The sequence below is a fragment of the Balaenoptera musculus genome, chromosome 8 (assembly GCF_009873245.2).
Source record: "Balaenoptera musculus isolate JJ_BM4_2016_0621 chromosome 8, mBalMus1.pri.v3, whole genome shotgun sequence".
Taxonomy (NCBI): domain Eukaryota; kingdom Metazoa; phylum Chordata; class Mammalia; order Artiodactyla; family Balaenopteridae; genus Balaenoptera; species Balaenoptera musculus.
The window spans coordinates 8,753,304-8,776,432 of record NC_045792.1 but is presented as its reverse complement, the minus strand read 5'-3'; the positions used below and the strand labels follow the sequence as shown (position 1 = coordinate 8,776,432).

Genomic DNA, 23,129 nt, shown 5'->3' with positions numbered 1-23,129 from the left:
TAAGCAAACAGTTCCCTTGCTGAGAAACAAACTCTGGCCATACAGAAGATAAGCCTTGAGAAGACGTCAGAAAATGGGTGTAGGGCCCAAGATGTGATCTCTCTAGACATACGAGAGTATAGATTCATATGAAGCCACTGGCACAGCAGTTAGTGGAAGGCACAGACCTGAGGTAGAGGGTTAGAGACAGCAAGGAGCTACCTAGTAACACTTCTTCTGAGTGTGTGTGTGTCTGTGTGTGTGTGTGTATGGAGGTGTACAGATCAATCTCCCTCTGGCCCTCTCCAGTGGTATGTTCTTTTCCTCATCCTTCTGGGTGGATGTGGGATGGGTTTCCTTCTTGTTACTTGATTACTCAGGGCTATTTACAAACCATTTATTTTTTATTTTATTATTTATAAAAAGGGAGCTCCTTTTTTTCTCAGCTTCACCTCTTGCTTTGAATCTGATGTTAGACTATGTCACTCGCTACTTTCCAGGCTACACTCATCTACCAGCCTCCGGGTCTTTTCCTGAAATTCCTTGAAGATTGTTGCTCCTGGCTCTCGCCAACACTCTCTGGTCATGTATCTTGGTGATTTCAACAACCTCAGGAATAATCCATCCAGTGCTCTTGCCCTCATTTCTATGACCTCTTCTTCTCCAGTCATCTCGTTCTCCTACTCCCTCCCTTGGTCATACCATAAACTTTGACAGTACCAATATCTGCAGTTTCAAACATCCCACTCTTGGATCACCATCTCTTATTTTTTCAGTGCATTCCTTCTAGTATCCTACTCTAACAAACCTTAGATCCCCACTGGAGCCTACAATCTCTTGATCCTACAAACTTTACAAGGTCCCTTATCTACTTGTTATCCTTTCCCATATTACCTATCTTAAATTCCATGGTCAGTCATTTAATCACTCCCTTGCACTCAACTTTAACTCTCTTGCCCCTTTCTTGTTTGAGAGTAATAGTTTGGTAAAACCTCAACCCTGATTAAAAGTAAAATTTCTACCTATGGCTATGCCTGTAACCATGCAACTGAAGGAAAACACTCAACCATGCTGACTAGTCTCACTTTAAATTCATAATCATGAACCTCACATGGGTCCCTAAGGCTGTCTGGCAATTGCACATGTTTCTAGTTCATACTTCTACTCTTCTGGACAACTATTTTATACCTTCTTCAAACCTCCAACATCTCTTCCTCTATTTTATTAATTGATGAACTTGTTTTCTATTTGCATTAGTTATCTCTGTGTAACAAATTACCTCAGAATCTGCATCTGAAAACAACAAATATTATCTCATACAGTTTCTGGCTGGGTCGTCTGCGTCTGTCTCTGGGTCTCTTATGAGATTGCAGTCAAGTTGTTGGCCAAGACTATAGTCTCTGAAGACCTGACTGGGGCTGGAGGATCCACTTCCAAGATCATTCACCTGGCTGTTAGCACGAGCCTTGAGTTCTTTGCCATGTGGGCTTTTTTTTTTAAAGAAAGCTGCGTTTTATAGCTACTTTATTTATTTATTTATTTATTTTTGGCTGTGTTGGGTCTTCGGTTCGTGTGAGGGCTTTCTCCAGTTGCGGCAAGCGGGGGCCACTCTTCATCGCGGTGCGCGGGCCTTTCACTATCGCGGCCCCTCCCGTTGCGGGGCACAGGCTCCAGACGCGCAGGCTCAGTAGTTGTGGCTCACGGGCCCAGCCACTCCGCGGCATGTGGGATCTTCCCAGACCAGGGCTCGAACCCGCGTCCTCTGCATTAGCAGGCAGACTCTCAACCACTGCGCCACCAGGGAAGCCCGCCATGTGGGCTTTTTTATGTGACTTACCATGACATAAATGGCTCCCCCCCAGAGGAAGTGACCTGAGTGAGAGTGAGAATGAGAGTGAGAGCAAGAGTAAGAGATGGAAAGAATGAGAGTGCACGCTGGAGAGAGAGAGAGAGAAAGAGAAACAGAGAGAGGACACAGTATCTTTTATAACCTCATCTCTGAAGTGACATACCATCCGTTCTGCCACATTCGATCTGTCACACAGACCAACTCTGGTACGGTGTGAAAGGGGACTACACAGGGTGTGAATACCAGGAGGTGGGGATCATCAGAGGCCATCTTGTAGGCTGGCTACAATTCTGTTTTACAGAAAAAACAGAGGAATCAGAAAAGAACTTCCCACTGCCATATTACCCAATTACCAGTATATATTCTATTTTCACTGCTAATGTTATAATGAACTCTCTCTCTCCTGCTATCTAAGGCCAATCCTTCCAATTGTTCACTAGATCCTGTTCCCTCTTGCCCACTTAAGGACATAGATACAAAAATGCTCCTCTCTCCTGCATTGTCAGTTTTCTTTTGTTTACTGGATAATTCCCATCAACAAAACATATGTGCTGCGATATTAAAGAATCCTCCTATGATCCTATCTCTCCTTTCAGCTACGCATTTCTCTGTGTCCCTTTACAATAAAACTCATTGAAAGAGTTGTCTAAAATGACTGTCTCCAATTCTTCCTCCTCCTCTCTTTTAAGTCTACCCCATCAGGCTTTTGCTCTCAAACTACTCTAAAAATACCACTCTTATAAAAGTCGTCTATGACCTCCATATTGTTAAATCCAATGGTAAATTCTCAGTCCTCATCCTATTTGACCTAACAGCAGAGTTTTTAACATAGGTGGTTGGTTCTCTTAAACAAAACACTTTCTTCACTTGGCTTTCAAGGTATCACACCCTCCTGGTTTTCTTCCTTAGCTTACTGGCTGATCCTTCCCAATCTCTTTGCATTTCCCTCTTCTTTCCAGCCTCTTTAATGTTGGAAAACCCCAGGGTCAGTTTCTCAGCCAGGCAGGCACCCACCTTGGAGTGATTGTACTTGCTGTTCCTTTTGCCTGGAACACTCTTTTGGAACACTCTCTGGTGAAAATTAAAGTAGCTTGTTCCATTACCTCATGGAATTTTGCATTGGAGTCTTTGCTCAAAAGTACCTCAGTGAAGTGTTCTCTGGTCATCCTATCTAAAATTGTATCTCCCCTACCCCCCAACACACTTTTAATCCTCTTCCTCAGCTTTTACTCTACAATGCTCATCAGCACCAGACACATTTGTTTACTTATTGATTAGTCTATTTGGTTACTTCTCATTGTCAATTCCATGAACAAGGGATATATGCCTGTTTTGTTCACTGCTATATATTTCCAGTGCCTAGAACAGTGGTGGTATATAAAAATCTCTCAATTATATATTACACGAACGAACGAATGGGTATTCCACATGGATAATAGCGAAGTGTCCCAGGATTATAGCAAAGCTTGGAGCAGACAGGGAGACCACTCATGAGGCTGCGATGTTTATATATAAGAACAAGTATGAAAGAGCTCCGTTAACGTAGTGAGGTGTACAAAAGATCAGTATGATTTACTGTTGGCTTAGTTCGTTCCTCAAGAAAGCCCTGCCAGGCCCGCCTTCTCCCATCCTTTTCCCGTGCTTCCCTCAATTGGTCCCCTGCCCTGCCCAATCAGCTCTTCAGCCCAACATACTTCTTTTCCTGAAGGACGTGGGATGGTCCCAGCGCCGGGACACTCGGGGCACGGCCAGTGGGGCGACACTTCCGCCCGCCTGTTACCCAGCGGCCACGCGAACTCACCCATGCCCCACCAGTTCCACGCGCGTTTATAAGTCCCGCCCACACAGCGAGACAAAGCGGAAGTGACGAACCTCTGGAGCGCGAAACCCCGCCCCTCACGCCTTTCCAGTCTCCGGTAGGTGACACAAGCCCGGAAGAGGCCGATACAAGGCCGCCGAGGGGCGGGGCGGGGCGGGGCGGGGCGGGGCGGGGCAGCCATCTCCAAAGCGGCGGTTTACCGGAGGAGGTTCCCATAGTGTCAGTGGTAGCTTGAATCCGTGGCGAACCGCTATCGATACTAGGCCGGTGCAGTCTCAGCAGGAGTGGGACCCTGAGGCTTGAGAAACAGGCTTTTCTTTGGTCCGGGACTCCCCGGCGTCCAGCGCTTCCCCCCCATAACCGGACACCAATTATTCGGACTCTTTGCCTCAGACCCAGGTTCCCACCCCGCACCCTCCCAGCCCCCTTGCCCTCCGGCTGCTACGCACTTTCCTCCCTTTCCTGCATCGCTTTGCCGCCACTGGCACAAACTTCGTTCTCTCATTCAGATTCTTGTTTCTCCCCCTTCTCGTCCCTGTTCCTTTCCGAGGGCGATCTTTAAACATTTCCTTCCTTTGTTTCTTCCCCCTTCTCTTCCCTTTTTTCCCTTTTCCTTCCTTCTTCTCCAGTATCCTTGTCAGGCTACTGCCTCCTCCAAGGCTTCTCTCCTTTTCAGGAGCCTGTGGCATACGTGTTAGGGGGTTGAGCTTTTAAGGCGGTCGTTTGAAGATTTTAAGCTTTTCCTCTCTCCTAACCAGGAATCATAGATGCCAGGAAGTATGGCCCCCCTCAAGAAGCCTCGAAATACCACAGAGTTGCCCCTGGCTTTAAACCCCCTGAAGAGCAAGGACGTGTTGGCAGTGCTGGCTGAGAGGAATCAGGCTATAGTACCCGTTGGGGCATGGGTGGAGCCTGCCCCGCCGGATAGTTCAGCAGTCCCGGCATCTGTGAGTGTCAGTTTGATGCAAGTATGGTGGGGTTCTTCCTCCATCTTTCTTTTTATTAGCCTTCTCAAATCCCTGGTGCTCAGATAAGATGAGCAGTCTGGGGTTACCGTTTCTATTCTGTCATAAATAGATATGTTCTTGCATTAGGATTATAGAACAAATATGTATCTGCCGAAACTTGCTGCAGCTTTAGTCGGCATAATCAAATATTTGTTACCTATATATATTTCAGTTTGCTTTGCAAACCCTTGATTGCTTTCTATGCACAAGACATAGGCACTGTCTTTCAGACACTCTACAATGTAGTAGGGATGACGACCACAGTTAATGTAACATTGATTGCTTAAAGTTTATGGTAAGTTTTGTAATGGAGATTCAGTAAGGTTCAGATGTAGTGGGAGAATAAAGGAGAAAGAGATTAATTCTGATTGGGATTCCGAGAAAGTTTAACTGTAAATTCCATGAGGACAGGGATCTTTATGTTTTGTTCATTCCTGTACTGGCATATGGCAAGTCTTCAGGATATAGTTGTTGAATGAGTGAATGAGGTAATATAGTTTGTGTTAGTCCTTAAAGAATGGAAGTGCTGTGAGTACAGATGAAAGGGAAGAGCATTTCAGATGAAGGGAAACTTTTGCAAATTGACATGTGTGCCTGTCAGACAACTCTCTTACGTAGCTATTAACACAGGAGGACAATTTTGTAAGATTTTTTTTTTTCCTTTTTGGTAAGAAGATTTTTGATTGTCTTTCGCCAAACTGTGCTCCTTAGCTATTTGTTCATATATTATTGTGGTTCACTTATTATTATAAATACCACATTATATTTATAGTAAGTTGTTTACATATCTCCTTTTCCTGATGGAGCATGTAGATATTTATGGAATGCACAAGATGTGTGAAGATCTTCACAGTGTATAGACAAGGTGCTGAACATGAGTTGAAAAGTATGAGGTAGGTTCTCTTAGTGGTCCTTCATCTCAGAGAAGAAATGATACATGTTTCAAGTAAATGTTAAATAGCAGTGCAATGGCATGTATGCATTCATTTTATTTATGTCTGTAAGGATGTATATACATATGCATTCATTTATTACTATGCTATTTCCAGAAAGGATTTTGAGTCTGAGTAGTATATGATAAAGTGCTAAGACTATAGCACTTAATGAAGAAAGATATGGTTTTGAATTGACGTGACCCAAGAAAGTTTAATGAAGAATTTTGTTAATCAAAAAGAAAGAGGATGATTCTCCAATTAAGAAGAATGGAGAGAGTAGGAAGTAAGCAAGGTATATTTAGGATTTAAGGGTAGGTTAGATTGATTGCAGTGGAAGGCCTAGTAGGGGCATGGTGGTTGATAGGATTGTGGAAAACAGGAGTGGTAGGGAACCACAGGAAATTTTGGAGAAGGGATTGACTTCATTCATTGTTTAATATTTACAGATTAATTTCATGATCAAATAGTGTTTTGATTAGATTAATTGCTTTAACATTTTTTTTAAAGTTCTATTTTTTATAACTATTTATTTTATTTATTATTTTTGGCTGCGTCGGGTCTTCATTGCTGCGTGCGGCTTTCTCTAGTTGCGGCGAGCAGGCTTCTCATTGCGGTGGCTTTTCTTGTTGTGGAGCACGGGCTCTACGCACACGAGCTTCAGTAGTTGTGGCACACTGGCTCAGTAGTTGTGGCTTGCGGCCTCTAGAGTGCAGGCTCAGTAGTTGTAGCACACGGGCTTAGTTGCCCCGTGGCACGTGGGATCTTCCCCGACCGGGGCTCGAACCCGTGTCCCCTGCATTTGCAGGCGGGTTCTTAAGCACTGAGCAACCAAGGAAGTCCTGCTTTAACATTTTTAAAGGTGAAGGAGCGATTGGCTCCTGAGGGACAAATTAGGATGTAATGGTAACAATTTAGGCATGAAGTATAGCACCAGGATTTTAGTGGTAAGTAATGTAGAGGGAAAGCCTTGAAAAGGGGATTGAAATGGAAATGAAAAGGGATAAATGTACGAAACATCCCAGAAGAATCAGTAAGATTTGGTACAAAGTTATTTTGGTATTTAAATTATTGACACCTGTTTTTAATTTCCCATATTATGATATCTTTATAATATCAATAGCATAAAAATGTCTAAAAACGACCAAGATTTTCTGTGTTAAAAAGAATCATCACATGTTCCCACATATCAACTCAAAATATTTAAGTCTTGGAGCATGTGTAAACGTGTCTCCTTTCCCTCATTTAAAAAATTCTGATCATTACCAGTCAAAGGAAATTTGATCAAGCATCTAATAGAACTCTTTATCACTTTAGCATATACAGCCTGGGGAATTCACTCTTATTAACAGACGTAGGTCTTGTCAACTTAGAACTTCTAAAGCTTGGTTACCCTAAGATCATGTCTATGCTAAAGGGAAATGCGTAATCATTTTTGTCCTTAAGTTTCAAGGAGCCATCAGAATTCCTAAAAACGCCATAGTTTGAGACTGCCCCTTAATTAAATTATCATCCAAGGATACTGCTTTCCTATCAGCATATATAGCTATTGCATTGTTTTATAATTTATCTGATTATCTACTGTTGTGTAAGAAACCACTCTAAACCACTTTAAAGGCATAAAGCAAACAATATTGTGCATCAGGAATTTGAGCAGGGCACAGAGGGGATGGCTTGTCTGCTCCACAGTGTCTGAGCCCTCAGTTGGGGTGACTCCAATAGCTGATGATGTCTGGAACAACTTGACTGGATTCTGGCTGGTGGCTGGATTTCTTGGTTCTTCTTTATCTGGCATCTGCTGGGCTGTAATGTCCTACATGGCTTTCTTACTCATATATCTGGCACTTGGGCTAGGATGACTAGAATGGCTGAGGGCTGGCTGGACATCTTCCTCTTTCCACGTGGTCTCTCTGCTTGGCTAGTATGGGCTTCCCTAGGTGGAGGTTGCTTTATGACCTTGCCTGGGAAGTCATGGAGCCAACACTTGTGCCTCAGTCTATTGAGTATACAGTCAGACTACATTCAGTATGGGAGATGACTACACAAGAGCATATATACTGGGAGGCTTGATTCATTGGGGGCAGAAGGGGAGATCACCTTTGGAGACTAAGGACTATGAAATCTAACTATTAGTTCCACCATATATAAATTATCCGAATGTATTCTTTGATTGTCCTGAGAAACACTTCATTCTGTATTGCCCCCTTGGATAGTCTATAGGGTGCAAAAAGGCTATGAAGAATTGGTTGTACAATTGAAACAGTACGGTTGTCCCTCAGTATCTGGAGGGGATTGGTTCCAGGACCCCCCTCTTCCCCCACCTCCCCCACCTGCAGATACCAAAATTCACAGATGCTCAAGCAGTTGTATAAAATAGCATAGAATTTGCATATAACCTATGTACATCCTCCTATATATTTTAAATCACCTCTAGATTACTTATAATACCTAATACAATGTAGATGCTATGTAAATAGTTGCCTGTGCTTGGCATATTTAAGTTTTGCTTTTTTGGAACTTTCTGGAAAATTTTCTTTTCATCCATGGTTGGTTGAATCTGAGGATGAGGAACCTGTGGATACAGAGGGCCGACTATTTATTTTTGTTTAACCCAGTATTTCTCAAGTTTATATGATTCTGGGAACCTCTTAACATCCCATGGAACAAGTGTTTTCAGGTTCTGGTTGTCTTACACAATAGGGTTGATAAGAAAAATATGTTTCTAAAATATGTTTCTATGGTACAATCTTATCTTTGGTTTATGCTTGAGATCCACAATTTGGAACCAGTCATACACTTCAATAAGACGTTTGATAATCCCAAGGTGCGAGTAAAAGAGGGCAGACAGAGACAATGGGAATAAAAGAAAGGCAGAATGGCTTAAATTTGTCTGGGTCTTGACTTAACTTGAGTCACTTGTTCAGGCTTTACTACATATATATCTACTTTGGAATTATTTTACTTAATTATTCATTGATATCTGTCTTGTACATTCTACTCCTATGGTACATACTCTTGTAGAATAGTTTATGGGATAGATTTCTTGGAAATTTTAATTTTAATTGGAACTTAAATTCATTTGATTTGGAGAATTTAATGACTCTCTGTGAAATAATTTGGGGCACCCCTCAGAATTAGAATTTGGAATCACTGCATTAGAAGAAGGGATAGATAGGAGGTATGATGATTTTATTTAATATGAAGATTCCTTATGGAAGAGAGACATAGTCAAGAGAAAAGCAGTACAGTATAGGGCATAAGTGTTGGAGTCAGAGAAACTTCTAGCTCTGCTGCTTGCCAGCTATAGGATCTTGGGCTACTACTAAAGATTAATCCTTCTGAGCCCCATTTCCTCATTTTTAACATAAGAGTTAAGAATACCTAGTATTGGAGGTAGTTTTGAGGATTCATTGATACAAGGTAGTTAAAGTGTTTATCTCATAATAGATCTTTAATAATGGTAACTGCTGTTATTATAATGACTTTGTTATTCAAAGCACTTGGAGGAGGCGAACAATGATCAAGGACTCAAATGTGATAAAATGTTCCAGATTGTTTAGAATGTTTTGGAATTAAGCATTATATAAATATTGAGTACCTTTGTATTCAAGGCTCTGTGTTTGTATACCATAGGGGAAACAAAGGAGAATTAAATACATTTCCTGCCCTCAAAGAATTCATAATCTAATGGGGGAGTTAAGAAGTATTGTACTCAACGTTAATAAGAGTGAGAGGTACTAGATGGGTATTGGATGGTCTTGACTGAGTAGGCCTTTTCTAGATAGAGGTGACAAGAAGGGCATGCTAGGTTAAAAATGAAGCCTAATTCTCATTTTATAATAGGACATAGTGGGTGAGTGGTGAGCAATCTGGTGTATCTGGACTATTTTACTCATTTTAGAAAATGTAACATAATATAGGTTTGAATTGGTTCATTAAGAATTAATGAAGATACTTTTAGTTCTCAGTACAATGAAAAATTAAGATTTGATTTGAGTGCTCACAGATTCCAATTTTTGGTTTGTGATTTGGTTTAAGTTCTTGGTACTCAATAGCTACGTCTAGATTATCAGCTCTGAACTCCTGTGATTTCTTTACTGTATGGGGAATTTTGGGTTGTAGAACTGAATTATTTTTTCAGGGCTGTATTCTGACTGCTTTGTGTTTACAACAGAGTCCTAATGGGCAAAACGAATGGGACATGTAAGTTTATTTTCTATTTTTCATCTTTAAAGACTTCAGCATATTTGATTGAAGAAGAGCTAAAGGAACAGCTAAGAAAGAAACAAGAAGCTCTGAAGCGTTTTCAGAGACAAGTCAAACGCCGAGTAAATCAGCAAATTAGGCTGAGAAAAAAGCAACAACTTCAGAGGTCTTATGAAGCCGTAAGTTCAAAAGTGAGCCTGAGTAAAGATTGAATGGGAAGTGTGTTTGTTATGAGAAATGCTATTAGGCAATGACAGAATCACTTTCTTTTTTTTTTTTTTTTTTAACACTATTTTATTTATTTATGGCTGTGTTGGGTCTTCGTTTCTGTGCGAGGGCTTTCTCTAGTTGTGGCAAGTGGGGGCCACTCTTCATCGCGGTGCGCGGGGCCTCTCATTATCGCGGCCTCTCTTGTTGGGAGCACAGGCTCCAGACGCGCAGGCTCAGTAATTGTGGCTCACGGGCCTAGTTGCTCTGCGGCATGTGGGATCCTCCCAGACCAGGGCTCGAACCCGTGTCCCCTGCATTGGCAGGCAGATTCTCAACCACTGCGCCACCAGGGAAGCCCAGAATCACTTTCTTTTGATTCCAGGCTTCGCATAATCTGATTTACTAGTGAGGGCAGTGGATTGTATATAGAGAAACTGTTGTTTCTGTTTCCTGTGTTGTTCTGACTCCCTCTTTTGCTTTCGCCAAATAGTTATAAACAATGTCAGAGTTTGGGGTTGGGGTTTGAATTCTGGCTTTGCTGCCTACTAGCTTTGTGACTTTGGGCTAATTACTTAAATTCTCTCGACTATAGTTTCTTTATGTGTGAAATGGGGATATGATACTTGTTTCCCAGTGTTGTTTTGAGAATTAGATAATGTAAAATATTAGCACATAGTAGGCGCCTGGTAAATGTTAGTTTTTTTGCCAGCTAAAGTCTTCCCCTCCTTCCCCCCAACCCCAGTTTTAAAGCTTTTGGGCTGCTGGTAGACATTATTTGATTGCACTGGACTGGGGGAAGCTCACTCTTTCTTCCTTTGTGTAGGCAGAAAAAGAAGGCTCTATAGCCATGCACTCTTCCGATCCAGCATACTTAACTCTTAAAAGAACGAGTGTTTTTCCAAACCATTTGAATGCTGCTATTGGAAGTGCTAGGTTACCTCCTTCCCAGAAGCTTGAGGATGGAATAGAAGATAGAGAGAATCAGAATGAACTATTCCAACAACAAGCCCAGGCTGTAAGTACATATTCATTTTATTTTATGTCTCTGGGTTTTTTTTAGGCTATGATGTAGAGATTAGGAGGTGTCGCATTCAACTTCGCTTTTTATCACCTCCTCTTTTTATTTACCTTTGTAAAGTGGGGAATAGTGGGATGATGTTTATTTTTATATATATTTTAAATTTATATTTATTGGTCAGACACTTAAGAATCATCTAAAGAAAGGTGCCAGAGTGTTAGAGTTCAAAACTTATTAGAAAGAGCTTTAGGTCAAAGAATGTAGATTTTTCAGTTATACTGAAATTGTGTTACGGGTAAGTTACTCTCAGTTTGTGGCATATGGACAAAAGATTATTTTTGTTTCTTTTTTCTGTCCCTCAATCTGATTATCACAATAAATTGATCTATAAGTCAAGTAATAATATAGTAAACTCTAAATTAACATATTCAGAATTTTTTAATGTAACTTTTTAGTGACTCACTTTATATAATGAATATTTAAAAATTAACCACCATGAGTAGATTCATCCACTCAAATCACTTGATGCCATCTAATCAGTACCCCCCTCCACCCTGCATAATATACCCAGGCTTTTGTCCGGTTGATCATGTTCTTCAACTCTTCTGTGGGAATAATCCTTCATCTTATCATTCTAAAATGTAATCCTAGGGTTAGTGAGAGGAGAACAAAAATGTGGAAAATTATGATTATGTGAAAATAAAAGTTGTGTGATTGCTGACATACTTCGTCATAAGTATGAAGCAAATCTGATTATGCTGTTAGTATAAATAGGGAAAGCTTTATAAGCACGTGTTATGTTGAAATACTTATTAAAAAGATTTTTCTCTCTGCCCAAACTATGACTTTTTCTTGTCATTATTTGGTTTGTAGTGATCATTTGTATAACCATTTGTGTTTTTAAGATTATGAACAGTTTACTGAGCAAATATTTATTGAGCCAGGCACTGCAGAAATTGCAAAGGATAGAACATTGACTGAGACAGAATAACAGTCCTTGCTTTCATGCTACTGGTAGCTATAAATTCCATTGTAGTGAGGATTTTACTTCATCTGTTTGATACATGAATAGGACACATCAGTCCACAGATATTTGAATATACTGTGTTTGTTAAACATTGTAGGGATACTAATATGTGAAATAGGACCTTTCATGGGTTTATATTTCCAAGTAGAGATACAAAGCTGGTAGACCCCCAATCTATTAGATAATAATATGGAGATATTTGCTGCATTGTTGATAAATTTGTACAGTGCAAATTCAAAAATTTTTTAATTCCAAGGAAATAGTTTGGGAAGAATTCCTGGAAGAGGTGGATTTGAGCTGTGTATTTTGAATTGGTAAACTGAATTTAATTGGTAAATTCAAAAGAATTTTGAGATAGGAGGAATAGTAAAAAGTCTAGAATATGTAATGAGCTTAGTATTGGGTTGGCCAGAAAGTTCGTTCAGGTTTTTCTGTAACAGCGTACAAAAACCCGAACAAACTTTCTGGCCAACCCAATATATTTGCTAATAAGTGATGGAACCTTTCTAATTGATAGTGTACAGGGTAAAGCAACAGAAAATGAGTCTAGACGGGTAGGAAAAAATCAGGTTATGAAAAGCCTTAAATGTTCCCCAAATCTAAAAAGTTTTTATACCATTTTTTTCTTTTCTTTTTTTTTTTGGCTGTGCCTTGTGGCATGTGGGATCTTAGTTCCCCAACCAGGGATCGAACACGTGCCCCCAGCCGTACAAGTGCGGAGTCCTAACCACTGGACCGCCAGGGAGTTCCCAACCCTGTTTTTTTCTTAAAAGAAGATGCACTACTGAGGAATGTTCAGTGACTTAAACTACTTTAAGCCTGTAAACTTTTGCCCATACAACACCATGACAATAGATGCTCAATTTTTTTTAATCTTACTGTTTTTGTTGCAGTTTCTATCCACTAGATGTCGCTAAGAACTAGACAATGAGACAGAGTTCAAGCACTAACTCCTTTGGGACAGTTTCAGGCAAACGGAGAGTTGGTCATCCTGTCTCTACATGTGTTCTCTCTTCTTTACTTATTTTTCTACTACTAACTGGTATTTTCATCATCACAGCTCCAAAACTTTGGCATACCTGAGGCTCCTTTAGCCTCTTCTCTCCATCTTAGGATCTTTTAGGTCCAGCTCCTGTCTCTGACTTTTTCTCTGAACACTTCCTTGTTCATTATGTAAGGTAAGGAATCTTTATTGGCCCATCCTGCCTTTTTGCATTAGGTCTAGGTTACTGGCCAACCTCTAGTTTGGTATGCCTACTTAAAGGTAAATTGATGCACTACATTGGGGTTCATAGTCTATGCTAAGGGCCTCATGTGAGTTTTTAGGTGTATGGTATTTTTGTGGCTGTAGAAAAGTCTAACACACTGAAAAATCAATATGTTATCTTTTGCAAATAAACTATATTGTACTTGGATAGAATTCAACTTTGGGTAGATTTTTATGGCATTAACATACATTTAAATACATTGGTATTAGGCCTCCATGGCAGTGCAATAGGTGAAATCCTATAAATGTTAGATCTCATCTATAGTCTTTTCCCATGACCTACATGTTATTACTACATTGTTTCATTTATATAGTTCCATATAAATTCCTAATTGTCTGAATAAATTAAAAAGAACTGGGGCTTCCCTGGTGGCGCAGTGGTTGAGAATAATCTGCCTGCCAATGCAGAGGATACGGGTTCGAGCCCTGGTCTGGGAAGATCCCACATGCCGCGAAGCAGCTGGGCCCGTGAGCCACAATTACTGAGCCTGCGCGTCTGGAGCCTGTGCTCCGCAGCAAGAGAGGCCGCGATAGTGAGAGGCCCGCGCACCGCGATGAAGAATGGCCCCCCACTTGCCGCAACTAGAGAAAGCCCTCACACAGAAACGAAGACCCAACACAGCCATAAAAATAAATAAATAAATAAACCCAAAGTTTAAAAAAAAAAGAACTGAAGAAAATATGAACAATGAGTGGGGAACAATGTCACAGTAGATATCTATATTTGTCAAATTTCATCCTACATATTTGTTTGAAGTTTTACATTTTAATATATGATCAGTGTTTGCTTTAGATTTTAAGATTTAAGTCTCAAAATTTGTTTATTTAAATCTCAAAATTTGTTTGTATAGTACATTTTATTGGTCAGAACTACCTTTGCTTATTGATAGCTGGGTTTTCTATGTAATTATATAATAATTTATTTCCATCAGGGAATTTTTAAGTCTTGGTTAGCGATTCAGTGCCAGTCTTTGTTGATAACAACAGCTACAAAGGAATGAAAATTGTGTCTAAGCTTCTAGGACAGAAAAGACTTTTGGGGGAGTTCCCTGGCAGTCCAGTGGTTAGGACTTGGTGCTTTCACTGCTGTGGCCCTGGGTTCAATCCCTGGTCGGGGAACTATCCTGCAAGCCGCGTGGCGCGGCCCCCCAAAAAGAAAAAGAACAGACAAGACTTTTGGTCAAATTTTATGTTTTGAGTAGTTACAAACACAACACATATATGTGTTTAAACTCACATATGTAAATATATATGTATATATATACACATACAAATGCATATATATACACACACATACTCACCAATATATGTAGTGATCACCATTATCTTACAATAAGAGGAACGTACTTCTCTGCCTGTTCATTTTACATAATTTGATTTTTACCATCCCCTTGTCTTCTGTGTTTTGTTTAGTGCTTATTAACATTAACTTTGGTCTTTGTATTAGTTTCCTGTGGCTGCTGTAACGAATTACCCCAAACTCAGTGGCTTAAAATGACAGAAACTTATTCTCTCACAGTTGTGGAGGCCAGAAGTCCAAAATCAGTTTCACTAAGTCAAAATCCAGGTGTCCGCAGATTCTAGGGAGAATTTGTTCCTTGACTCTTGAAGCTTTTGGTGTCTGCTGGCATTCCTTTGCTTGTGACCACATCAGACCCATCTCTGCCTCCATCTTCACATCACTTCTTCCGTATGTCTGATCTTCCTCTACCTCTCTTATAAAAACACTTGTGATGGCATTTAGTGCCTGTCTGGATAATCCAGGATTATCTCCTCATCCCAAGATCCTTAATCACACGTGCAAAGGCCCTTTCTCCTTATAAAGTAACATCTCAGGGATTAAGCCCTGATATCTTTGGGTGGCCATTATTCAGCCTACTACAGTCCTCATAGCAGGTTATTGAAAGGATCTTCTGGTTGATTTGATGAAGGGTTTTGGTAAAGACAGAAAAACTGAACATAATGTTTAGTCCAACTGCTGGACCAGTTGAAATATCCTGCTTAAGGGACTAAAATCAATCTGCGACTAATAGAGGTTTGGACTTGATGGAAAATGAAGATTATGTACTCTTATTTTAAATCTGTTACAGCAAGTATTTTGCATCCTTGGTCACTTTGTGCAGGGCAATAATGTCTACCACACTTGGCAAGGAGTAAAAGTAAGCATGTTCATGGCTCTGTATTTTTTCATAACTTCAACTGCAGATATACTATCTCTTTTTGCGTTGTGATTAACTCTATCTTGACCCCTTTAGCCCTCTGCACTAACCAAATTTGGAAGTCCTCCTCTTAGTAGAATAAAGAGTAATGTTTCAAGCTGATTTCTCTGGCTAGAGGTATAGACCTTCTAGAAACGAGGACAAAACAGAGGTGATAATGCTGTAAGGAAACTGGGCTGTTAGCAAGAGAGTGTTTTTATCTCTACGTCACTATTAGTAAATATCATAAAGTATTTGTTATTTATATCTGTAAATCATAGTCATTATTTCCCTTTAAGGGAGAAATGATGTCATTAAACTTTCACTGGATGGGTTAGAACTGGTCCTGGCTTCGCCATAATTTCACTGAGTAGTATAGGGAATGTGCTTTTCTGTATTTTCCTTAAAGGAACATTCTGTGCAGATATGTGAAATGTAAATTAGGCTGTGTGCTTCTCTGAAAAAGAAATCAAAATAGATACTTACTGAAATTGCTAGGTAGAGATAAGGAATGAACACAAAATTAACATATTTAATATTAATATTTATTATCAATTGTTACCTAGAGTACCTGAGACAAATTGGTTCTGTTGACAGGTTTGAATTTATACTCTAAATTAACTTAGGAAGGCTTCCTGGAAGAAGAGACATTTGAGAAAAGACTAAACTATAGTTTTCAAATGTTATGGGTGAAGAAGAGACTCATGTAAATAGGAAAAAAGGATTTTAGGGGGACTAGGAATAGAGTCTTCTTACAAGGAGTGATAAAAGTGATCAGGCATGCAAGGACCAGTTGAAGAAATAACTCTTTATTAAGAAGATGGATAGAAGGTAAGGAATGTATCTGCTCAATAATTTCCAAATTCAGACTTTTAGGTTCTAATATTTTTGTGTACGTACTTAATATAAAGCATACATTATTAAAAAATGATTTGAGTAACAGCACTTAAATCAAGTCATGAAATACAGTCTCTTAAGATAATGAAAATAATGTTGTAAATACACTTATCAGCAGATCAGAAAATCTCCTTTCCAAGTAATCCTCTTGTCTTAGGTCTGGCATTTTTTTTAATAATAGGGGCCTGTTTTCCTGTTGGAACACTTAGTGAATTTGGTATTAAGACTTTAGCCCGTTTTTGTTTTCTTTTTTTCCCCTTTCTTTGGCAGCTTAGTCAAACCATGAAAGAAGCACGTCAACGGCTGGCATCATTTAAGACTGTGAATAAAAAAAATGCATCGGTGTTTCCAGATGATCGAAAGAAAAACTTTCCCACCCAAGAGGTAAATTAAATTCTAATGAGCTGGTTCGAAAAATACAGATAAAAAATAAGATAAAGATTAATTTACATCTCTACATTATTTAGACCTGAAAAATAATTGGAAATAACCTTAATTATCCAATAGTAGGGAGTGGTTTAAAAGTTATGATATATTCGTTTATAGCTATTATCAAAAATATCATGCTTTCAAAGGATATCTGAAGACTAGGGAAAGTGTCTGTGATATAAAGTTAAGTGGAAAAAGTAGGATATAAAATTAGATACAATATAAGTTCAATTAAAAAAATTCATTCCATAAATATTTATGGAATGTCTACCATTGCCAGGCATTGTTCTAGAAGCAGGACTTAACAGTGGTGAAAAGGTAGACAAGGAGCTCCTGTGTTAGTAGGGAAGCATATAATAAATAAGCAAATAAATACAAAATATAATTTCAAATGATAAGTGCTATGAAAAAAATAAAGCAAAATATCGAGATGGGGAGAGAATGCTATGAGACAAAGGCCTGGAAAGAAATGGACCAAGAGGTTAATACTGATTATTTCTGGATAGTGTTATTACAGGTGATTTTTATTTTTTTCTCTTGGTTTTCTTTACTGTAGAAATTTTCCATAATGTATATATTTTATTTTTTAATCAGGAAAAAGTCAATACCATTATTTTTTAAAAAGAAAGAAATTCTTTTGATTCAAAATATAGAATAAGTTTAGAGTGAATAATTGGAACCTAAATATGGAGTTAGACTTAAAAGAATATTTAAAGCTATGCTTGTAAAATTACATTGTTTTGGTGCCTCCTTATTTCCATGTTCACAAATTTGGATGTTAAACCCATGTATTTTCCTGTGTTTACTTAATTTTAGCATTAATTTCAAGTTTTGATAGGCAGCATCAGTAAAATGGATCATTAATTAGTCTTTTTTTACTCTTTTTTTTTGGTACCATTATGAACTCTGTCTCTTGCTTAGTTCTTTCTCAGTTTTGCTTCCTAATTGGTATTTTTTTACATTTTCCTAGGTTACATATATGTTTATATTTTATTTTGGTATTTTTTCCTTAAGTATCTCTGTGCAACCATCAAAGACATTTGTCTCTTATATGTTTGCAGTTGGTAGAATACTAAGCTCTAATACCTTCCTCTTCAGCGATAATTAAGAAATTTATAGTTAAATATAAAAAACAAGTGGGCATGGGTGTGCCTACATATGGCATTTCATCTTAGATGCATTAAGTATGGTTAACTTTTTCTAGGATTGCCTTGTTGTGACTTAAGACTCTTTTGAAACTAAATTCTTGACTTAGTTTCTTGACAATTTTCATACCTCTACCACGGATTTGGCAGTACTATAGTTTGGTCCATAAGACTGACTTCCCGGTACTGCTCAAAGGAGATGATTGGACACATTTTATTTAAACCAGAAAAAAAAAAAAGGGTTAGGGTTATCAGAGCCTAGAGACTGATACTTCACATTGTGTGGAGCATGTTCAAATCTTTCAACTGATGTTTTTCCCAGAAAGAGTACTGTTCCTAGGCCTGACTGAAATAATTCTCCAGTAGAAGGGAGGAGGATTAAGTCTGAGATAACATCCTTGCGTAAACCAGTTTGATACGTCAAAGGTGCCATTTAAGTGTAATTCATTATGATGTTGATGGTGAATTCAGGCTAGCTGCTTGCTTCCAAAGAATGCATGTGTGTTTTTCAGGTAAAACATCACAAACAAATCTACTCCATATAATTGAGAATGATCTAAGAAATTAGTGAAATTTTTCTTATCAAGTACGTAGTCTTTCCCTCAAATCTGAGCAGTTTTCTACCCATTCAGTTGTGTGAAGGAGGAAGCTGCCAGTCAGAAAGGAGAACAATCTATAACCCAGCTGAACTCTGGTTTCGTTTTCTTGTTAGACTTATTTTGACTGACATTAGAATCTCTCTGGTTGTTATTGTTGTTCCAGATTTAGAGATAAACATAGAAGAGATATATTTGCCTTGCCCACTGTTAGATCACCAAGACAAAATTATAAGCCTTCTGAAATTGTTACTGGCTAGGATAGGGGCAAATTATCATTTATAAAGTTAAAATATTCTCCTACCAAGATCAGCTCCGTGCTTTGTGACCACCTAGAGGGGTGGGATAGGGAGGGAGGGAGGGAGACACTAGAGGGAGTGGATACGGGGATATATGTATATGTATAGCTGATTCACTTTGTTATACAGCAGAAACTAACACAACAATGTAAAGCAATTATACTCCAATAAAGATGTTAAAAAAAAAAATTCTCCTACCAGGAATTTCACTTCCATGTGTTTGATATGTAAGTGACTTGTTTGTATACTTGAAATAGAACTCACTATTCTGTATTAGACTACCATAACCTGCTAGGATTGCTCCAGATCTTTCACAAAAACTCAGCTTAGTGTCATGAGCATATTGCTTTCTCTAGACCATTTATATTTGTATTAATTTTTCTTTTTTTTCAGAAAGCACTTTGTAGGAAACCATCATTCACTAGGATAAATTAGGGATAAGAGGAGAAATGCCCTTTGAGGTCCATCAAGGTCTTTTAACTCTTGTAGATTACCAGAAATTTATGGAAGATCAGGTAGGGAAATGTAAAGAGTAGAGGAAAAAAGATGCCTTGTTAGAACTATCCACAGCTAATTAAGGATGGGTTTAAGTATTAAGATTATAATGCCCAATAGTTGTTTTTTTCTAACAGTTTTATTAAGCTATAATTCACATACCACGCAATTCACCCACTTAAAGTGTACAGTTCAGAGGTTTTTGGTATATTCACAGGGTTGTGCAACTGTCACCACAATCTAATTTAGAAGATTTTCTTCACCCCTGAAAGAAACCCTGTACCTGTTAACTGTCACTCCCCAGTCCCTCCCTGTCCCTACCCCCAGTACTAAGCAACCACTAAACTACTTTCTGTCTCTGTAGATTTGCTTATTCTGGGCATTTCATATAAATGGAATAATATAATATGGGGTCTTTTGTGACTGGCTTCTTTCACTTTGCATAATGTATTCAAAGTTCATCCACATTGTAGCATGTATAAGTACATCAGTATGTCACACTTGGTATATCTGTTCATCAGTTGATAGACATTTGCGTTGTTTCCATTTCTTAGCTTTTATGAATAATTGTGCTATAAGCAGTTTTTACATGTTTTTGTATGGACATTCATTTCTCTGGTTGTGGAATTTCTGGGTCATGTTAACTCTATGTTTAATATTTTGAGGAACTGCCAAGGTGTTTTTTTTTTTTAATTTTTAAAAAATTAATTAATTAATTTTAAAATTTATTTTTGGCTGTGTTGGATCTTCATCGCTGTGCGTGGGCTTTTCTCTAGTTGCGGCGAGCGGGGGCTACTCTTTGATGCGGTGTGCAGACTTCTCATTGCGGTGGCTTCTCTTGTTGCGGAGCACGGGCTCTAGGCATGCGGGCTTCAGTAGTTGTGACTCGCGGGCCCTAGAGCACAGGCTCAGTAGTTGTGGTGCACGGGCTTAGTTGCTCCACGGCATGTGGGATCTTCCCAGACCAGGGATCGAACCTCTGTCCCCTGCATTGGCAGGCAGATTCTTATCCACTGCGCCACCAGGGAAGCCCCTGCCAAGGTGTTTTCCATCAGCAATGTATGAGGGTTCCAATTTCTCCACATCGTCTTCAAAACTTGTTATTGCGCATCTTTTTTATAGCCACCTTAGTGGGTGTGAAGTGGTATCTCTCCATACTTTTGATTTGTATTTTCCTGATGACTAATCATCTTGAGTATCTTTTCATGTGCTTATTGCCCATTTATATATCTCTCGTGGAGAAAATCTGTATTCAAATGTAGTGCCATTTTTAAATTGAGTTGTCTTTTTATTATCAAGTTATAAGAATTCTTTATACTGAATACAAGTCCCTTATCAGATACTTGATTGCAAGTATTTTCTCCCATTCTCTGGGTTGTCATTTCACTTTCTTAATGCTATCATTTGCAGCACAAAAGTTTTAGTTTTGGTATAGTCTAATTTATCTATTTTTCTTTTGCTGCTTGTGCCTTTGGTGCAGTATCTATTAAGCCATTGCTTAATCCTATGTCTTCTTCTAAGAATTTTATAATTTTGTCTCTGATATTTAGGTCTATAATCCATTTTGAGTTAGTTTTTATATATGGTGTGAGGAAGAGTTCTAACTTAATTCTTTTGCATGCATTCTTGTTTCTACCTGTAACAGATACATTTGGTTGTTTTTTTTTTCTTTTCCATTTTTGTTTGTGTGTTCTTTAGGAACCTGACACTGAGCAATCTTCATCTATTATGATAGATAAGAAAGGGAAAAAGAATTTGTCTTGGGGGGACCAGCAGAATCTCCTTTTTGAAGACAAGGATATACCTTTCAGCACAGTTCAGGTAAAGCAGAGTGAAAAGAGATAGTGTAATAGAAATTAAAGTAATTATGATTTGGACTAGAGATGCCAGTATTCTTGTACTGGTTTGGGACTGTAGATTTAGGTTCTATTGAGTTGAGCAAAGACCGTAATTTTGCATTTTATTTTAGTAATTTGTTTGACTACCGTATCCTTTTAAGATTATTTTAGGAATCTTGCAGAAAACCCAGTGTTGCTGATGCTTGGCATTCTATATTTGATGTTTATGTTCACTTTTAGAAAGTACAATTCAAAAATCCATTATTTGCTGTGATGGAAGAGGAAGAGGTAAAGCAGTTACATCAGGATGTTCTGCCAGAAGCCCAGGATTATCTTCCAGAAGCCCAAGGTGACCTGCTGCAAACCCAGGGTGATTTGACAGGTGTCTGCAGTGTTGAGCTGGAAGCCCAGAGCGTTGAGCTGAGGCTCAGTGCCCAGGATATCGATCTGGAAGGCCAAGCTGTTGAGCCCAAAACCCAGGCTGTTAAGACCAAAACTCAGAGTGTTACGCTGAAAGATCAGAGTGTTGAACTAGAAGATGGGAATATTGTTTTGGAAGGCCAAGCTTTTGAGCCCAAAGCCCAGGCTGTTAAGACCAAAACTCAGAGTGTTATGCTGAAAGATCAGAATGTTGAACTAGAAGATGGGAATATTGTTTTGGAAGTCCAAGATTTTCTACTCCAAAACCAGGCTTTTCTACCCACAGACCAGCATATTCTTCCCAAAGATCAGAATGTTCTACCCAAATGTCAGGACCAGGATTTTCTACCCACAGACCAGCATGTTCTTCCCAAAGACCAGAATGTTCAACCCAAATGCCAGGACCAGGATTTTCTACCCAGAGATCAGGTAAAATAGAGTGGAAAGGAGATATAACAAAAAGAAATAAGCTCTTTAAGGCTTGTAGTGGGATTTGCAAGGACTATATTGCAGCTGATTTGGAGAGCCATAGTTGGAACAAAATAGTTTACTGATTGATTTATCAAATAAATGTCCAGGGTTCTTATTAAGTGTTAAAATATTATCAGCAGCATATTACTCCTGTCTGGACAATTTGCTTTTTAAAAAATTTTCTTCATTAGGGAAAGTATTTCTTGCAGCCGTCATTTATTTTGAGAGCTGAAAGATGGGAAAAAAGAGTGGCCCACAAGTGTCCAACAGTATTTTTTACCCAGGTTCCAAGGTCAGCCCTCCACCAGGGATCAGTTAGACCAAGAGGAAGAAGAAAGGGATCAACAGGAAGTAAATTACTTAGGGTTGTGGCTGGGTTTATGGGGAATAGAGTATAATGTGTTAATTTATTCTATAAGATGTTCAATTATATTCTGACCTCAGTTAACTCCTGAATTCTCAGTGCAACCTAAAGTATTATTGATTAACCTGTCTTTCTTAACTGAACAATTGCTATTTTATATTTGTTCTTTTTTAGAAAGCAAATTTGAAGCCGCCAGCATCAATTTTGATAGGTAGGAGTGGGGGAGAGGTGTTTCCTCTGGATGTCCATCAGGATCTTCTACACAGGCATCAAGATCAGGCCTTCATCAACAGCAAGGTAGAGCAGAAAAAGGAGAGAGACCATCAGGAACTGCATTGTTTGGGTTTAGTTTGGAACTTTCCAAGATTGTTCTTAGCTAGATTTCAAAAAGTATGGTTTTCTGCTGTATTCCATAATGTTTCACATTATCTGGAGTTGAAAAAATTACCGTAAGGCTCCCAATAAAGCCTAGAATATTATTGCTATCATGTTACTCCCACTGAACAATTTACACTTTATGTTTTTTTCTCTTTTAGAAGGTACGCTTCAAGGAGTCATATTGTGATATGACAAATGAGAAAGGGAGAGAAGACTTTCCTCTGGCAGGTTATCAGTATCTGCCTCCTAAACTTCAGGACCAGGCCTTCATCAGAGATCAGGTAG

At 38.9% G+C, this 23,129-nt stretch overlaps 1 protein-coding gene across 8 annotated transcripts in view; it reads left to right on the top strand.

Moving 5' to 3' along the window:
• The first annotated feature begins 3,711 nt into the window (after window positions 1-3,711).
• Window positions 3,712-23,129, top strand: part of CCDC15 (coiled-coil domain containing 15) — a 54,390-nt gene continuing 34,972 nt past the window's right edge. For 3 of the 8 annotated variants that reach the window (XM_036859920.1, XM_036859924.1, XM_036859917.1), the window contains exons 1-9: window positions 3,829-4,046; window positions 4,406-4,594; window positions 9,822-9,971; window positions 10,826-11,017; window positions 16,680-16,793; window positions 21,072-21,194; window positions 21,452-22,060; window positions 22,641-22,763; window positions 23,003-23,125. In XM_036859920.1, the coding sequence (XP_036715815.1) occupies window positions 4,415-4,594; window positions 9,822-9,971; window positions 10,826-11,017; window positions 16,680-16,793; window positions 21,072-21,194; window positions 21,452-22,060; window positions 22,641-22,763; window positions 23,003-23,125 (1,614 nt within the window). In that variant the 5' untranslated portion in view covers window positions 3,829-4,046; window positions 4,406-4,414. Of the gene's footprint in view, window positions 3,745-3,823; window positions 4,047-4,405; window positions 4,595-9,821; window positions 9,972-10,825; window positions 11,018-16,679; window positions 16,794-21,071; window positions 21,195-21,451; window positions 22,061-22,640; window positions 22,764-23,002; window positions 23,126-23,129 lie in introns of those variants that run through there. The other 5 variants (XM_036859921.1, XM_036859919.1, XM_036859918.1 and 2 more) reach the window with 5 other exon arrangements.